The following is a 5,000-nucleotide window of genomic DNA, read 5'->3' on the forward strand; positions in this document are numbered from 1 at the left end:
GAAGCCTCTTTTAATTTTATTATCATTCTTTTTTTATTGACAGCCTATAGGAATTATTCAATCAGTGCGACTAAACACATCATGACATCATTATTATTCGTTGAGCCTAAATGGTCTATACATACGGATTTTGGACTGAGACATTAGGCTACACATTGCTTCCACTCGCAGTTTATTGAGAGGGTGAATTCAGCTGCTGTAGGATCATACGTGGAGGCAGAAACCGCTCTTCAAATAAATGACTGATGTGAATAAAAGTGGTAACTTTAGACAGTCATTCGGGAACAGACTAAAAATATCCAATGCGGATTTTGATTCTGACATAGTAGTAGATGGCTTTGATGAATGAGGAAATAGGCGTGTCTGGCGCTGTAAAAGCTACGGTTCTGAGCTGAGCGGTCCATATTGCATTGTGATTGGCTAGTTGTTAAAAACCACGCCTCTTTTGCGGGCACGAGCTCATGTGCACGGGCATTTTCATGTGCACGCGCAGTCAACTTGATTAGAAAAACCTGGTTCGAGTTAACGACTGGCAAACGAGGTTCGTAGTACAAGTTAACTACAATCGAGCTGATCTGGTTTAGACAAACCAGATCAAGGGACAGATCCTGGATCTTCTTATAGAACATTCGTAGTACAGGCCCCTGGAAGCAGCTCAACTCTGGACACAAACTGTGTATTTGTTTATATTTTATGGGATATCTCCTCTTCCTTAAACATCAGCTCCTCCCAGGTCTGCAGCTCCCATATTTCCTCCTCGGCTCCGTGGGGAGTTCCGGTCTCGCACCTGATGTGGCGATGGAGGAGAAACTTCGATAGCGAGAAAAACAAAAACGAATGTGCAAAGCCATATTGTTGTAAGGCTCAAATCATATGACGATGCCATGTTCATATGTTCATATGACGATGCCATGTTCATATGTTCATATGACGATGCCAGACCAGAAGCAGCCAAACTCAACTCAGGATCACAATAGAAATAAGCAAACTAGCTTTATTGTGTTATCCTTGACAGTTGTAAAATTGTACATGGAGCTCTGAGCTCATATCGTCCATCTATTTTTATATTGTCCAATAAATTCAATCAATCAATCAATCAATCAATCAATCAATCAATCAACTCTGTGGAGTGGGCGGATTTGAAGGTCTGGACCCAGGCAACTCTGCTCCATCTCCTTTCTTACCTGTGTGTGTGAACCCCTCTCTCTCTCTCTCTCTCTCTTTCTCTCTCTCACTCTCTCCCTCTCTCTCTCTCTCTCTGTTTAAGGTGTCCAGTAGCCAATAGGACATGTCCTCACGGTCAGGCTTGGAACAGCAGGCTGTGTCGATGTGTTACCATGACGACCAGCATGCAATACAACCACCCTCTCCCACCAACGCCCCCTCCCAGACCCTCCCCACAGTACGCTGGTGAGTACACACACACACATACTAGGGCTGTGAATCTTCACTGGGCTCACAATTCGATTCGATTACGATTCAGAGGGCTACAATTTGATTACGATTATCGATGCATCTCGATGCATCTCGATGCATCTTAAATCGATGCATCACTTTTTTTTCCCAATACATGATTTATTTTTTCTCACTTTCTTTTTTCTCACTGTGTGGCTACTTTTAAAATAAAAGTGCATTTGGAATTGCATTGTATTATGATCCATAATTAAAATAAACAACTGCATGTACTTCCATTATATTTGATTTGATTATTTTTAAAAAAAGTATTTTTTTCTTTTAAATAATCGATTTTTGACATTTGTGAATCGATGCAGAATCGTGCACGTCCGCATCGCGATGCATCTTATAATCGATTATTTACCTGCACACACACACACACACACACACACACACACACACACGTGTGCAAGCCAATGTTTAGAGCGGAGGCCCCCTCCCCAAAAAAAGAGAAACAAAAATTATGGAGAAAAAGAAAATGAAAAATGAAAAAAAACTTTATGCAATTTGACATAATTCAAATTCACTATTACCAAGTTGAAAGGAACCTGCCAACTTGGTAATAGCTCTTTCAAACACAATGCAAATGTTTCATTTAAATCTGCATACATCTCCACAAAGGAAAATAGCACCATCACCATAAATCTCTATTTCCCTATAATCTCTTCAAATACCCTCTCTACCCTATAGCAGTGGTTCTCCAATGGAGGTCCAGGGCCCCCCAGGGGTCCGTGGCACTTTGCAACGGAGTCCGCGAAAAGTTTTCAGGAAAATAAAAATAAAAACTTTTTTTTGTTGCAAAGGCTTCATAGTTCAACAAAAATGTTTTTTTGCTTTAAATCTAAAATGGTTCATGGATTACATTCTAATCTAACAAACCTATCAATTTAAAAGTACCATGGAAACAATTAAGCTTACCCCAAAATCATAAATCAGAATGAGGGGGTCCCCGGTATATTTTCTATCTTGTAAGCGGTCCTTGGCTGAAAAACATTTGAGAACCTCTGATAGTACCGCAGGAAGGAGTCCGGAAGAACTACTTGTCAAAGTCAATGGGATTTCTGCATGGGGATTTTGGTTGAAAGCTTGAAATAAGGTCTGTGGTTAACAAACATTTGTGAAACAGTGAACTTTGTGTTCACAAATCAGTGGCGTAACGTGTCAGCACCGGGCCCCGATGCAAGACGGTCAAACCGGGACCTGCTCATGACAAAATGTGTTGTCGGCGCACCTTGACAGGCAATGCATTTTCTTACAAGTGTGTGTGTGTGTGTGTGTGTGTGTGTGTGTGTGTGTGTGTGTGTGTGTGTGTGTGTGTGCGCGCGTGCGTGCGTGCATGCGTGTGTGTGTGTGATTCGATTAAATCTTATGACGTGATAAGATCATGCATTTTAACACCGCGTGCACCGCTCTCTTCAATGAGGAAATGGAAATCCAGACCTTGTAGAAAAGTGTCGATTTTTGGGGTTAGGGTTGAAAGTAATGTCAATTAATTTCTGAGGCACACAATTACTCACATAAGACCCTACATTTAATAGTTAGAAGGTTTTTGTGGATTTTGGTTTCCACGGACTTTAAACGACGTTTTCTAATGGCTATAGGTCGATTATTCCACATTGAGCTTCCCTGTACTGATAGGACGTTTTGTCCAAAGGTCTGTGCTGCACCTCACAGTGCCCTCTAGTGGCTGACCTGGTGCCAATGCTATTTTACCTTTTTTTCTTTATTAATTCCCCCAAGGGAGATGGGCAGAGCTCATGTAGAGTTTTATATATGATGCAGACCTGTTTAAAAAGCTTGAAATAATTAAAACTTAAAAAAGTGTATTTCGTAGTGGTGATGTGAGGGAGGTTTTGGTGACAGTGCACCTGTCCTGATCAGAGATGAAAAGGTGATGAAAAACATAATCACCAGCAGCACGTAGACAACATCCAAGGCGAGGAAATCCATTTCATTCTTCTTCAATCTAACACCAAAGCATGTGCAGCATGTGCAGCAAAGATTTCCCTGAATTAACTTCACAAAAAAGGAAACGAAAACCCCATTTCTGCCATAAAAAGTGCTCAAATAGCCTATAATTCAATTTAATGTGACACACACCCAAATCACCATTATGCGCTGTCATAGCCATTAAAGGGTTACAGGGTTCGGCTCAGTCCTGGTCCTCCCAAAGTCCACAACCATCTCCCTCGTTTTGGACACGTTTAGGAGGAGGTGGTTGTTTCCACACCAAGTCACGAAGCGCTCCACCAGTTCCCTGAACTCTGTCTCCTCTCCACCACTGACACACCCCACAACTGCAGAGTCATCTGAGAAGGTCTGCAGATGACAGGACACTGAATTGTATTGGAGGTCCGAGGTGTGCAGGGTGAAGAGGAAAGGTGAGAATACAGTCCCCTGCGGTACTCCTGTGATACTGATCACCCTGGTAGTCAATAATCCAGGAGGTTGTGGAGGCGTCCACCTGCGTCCACCTTCCTCAGGGCAAGGTGCTGCCCGAAACGTTACCACCGCTGTGAAATGAAACACTCACATTTGGAGCCCTGCAGTGTGCGAACTTTCTTTTCCTTTCGAGGTTAAGGATCATGTCATCATAACCAGTAACCACTGATGATGTCATGCCATGCCCCACAATCGTCAAGTGATGTCATAACTACTGATGATGGATGACGTGACATGAGTTTAGTCACAACCCCAAATCCCTGTCTCCACTTCTAGTAATAATAATAATAATAATAATAATAATAATAATAATAATAATAATAATAATAATAATAATAATAAAAATAAAAATAAAATATTAACTCATTCTCTGCCAGGGTCATTTCGGTCTGTGTGCTCCCAGTGCCAGGATTTTGAGCATATTTCCTGATCTTCCAGGACCCACAGAATATTCTGTGCTAGGAATAAAATTACACAACATATCTCACAATAAAGCAGAGACTCTCTTCTTACCCCTTGTAAAAAACTGAAACTCTCCCATGTTTCCTTGTTTAGTTACAAGCAGTGGAAGTTAGCTTGTTTTCACTAAAAATGCCCTCCTTTGGACAGAAATATGAGAAAAAGAGGTTTTTAGTGAAGGACACCGTTTCAAGCAGAACTCTCTTTTGAGCCTTTTATTTTTTGCCTCAGTGACACCTCAGACATAATGGCCCCTATCGTTGCATCGGCGCAGTTTCTAGGCCGAGCGGCAGGCGCAGATCAAAGCAGTGGGCGTGGAAAGGCGCACTTGATATCGTCGTGCTGGCGCTAGATGCAGCCCAAAGCATTACAACCACGCCTTTTAGGCGTAAAATTATGCACCGTCATGCTCATTGGATAAGTGCAATAAACGAATCGCACGCTTGCCTTTTTAGCTCCAATTCCAGTGATCCCGCAAAACCAGACGAAAGCCAAACGCTCTGCCCCCCCCCCCCCTCTCTTCATCCAGCCTGTCTGTCTGCATTATAGGCTATTATTCCATATTATTATGCTTCTCAAACCAATCTAACTGCAGTTTCAATACTGCAAGCATGTAAATACGCTACACTATAGCAAGATCAAAG

At 42.1% G+C, this 5,000-nt stretch overlaps 1 protein-coding gene across 1 annotated transcript in view; it reads left to right on the plus strand.

Annotated features, from left to right (window-relative positions):
- LOC310794031 (vascular endothelial growth factor C-like) overlaps nucleotides 1-5,000 on the plus strand; it is a gene marked incomplete at both ends in the record, with an annotated part of 22,526 nt that overhangs the window by 8,039 nt on the left and 9,487 nt on the right. Inside the window, one exon of the mRNA XM_083655897.1 lies at nucleotides 1,268-1,410. Coding sequence (XP_083512023.1) covers nucleotides 1,268-1,410 — 143 coding nt within the window. The remainder of the gene's footprint in view (nucleotides 1-1,267; nucleotides 1,411-5,000) is intronic.

This window comes from Poromitra crassiceps, assembly GCF_964638095.1.
Source record: "Poromitra crassiceps genome assembly, chromosome: 19".
NCBI lineage: Eukaryota > Metazoa > Chordata > Actinopteri > Beryciformes > Melamphaidae > Poromitra > Poromitra crassiceps.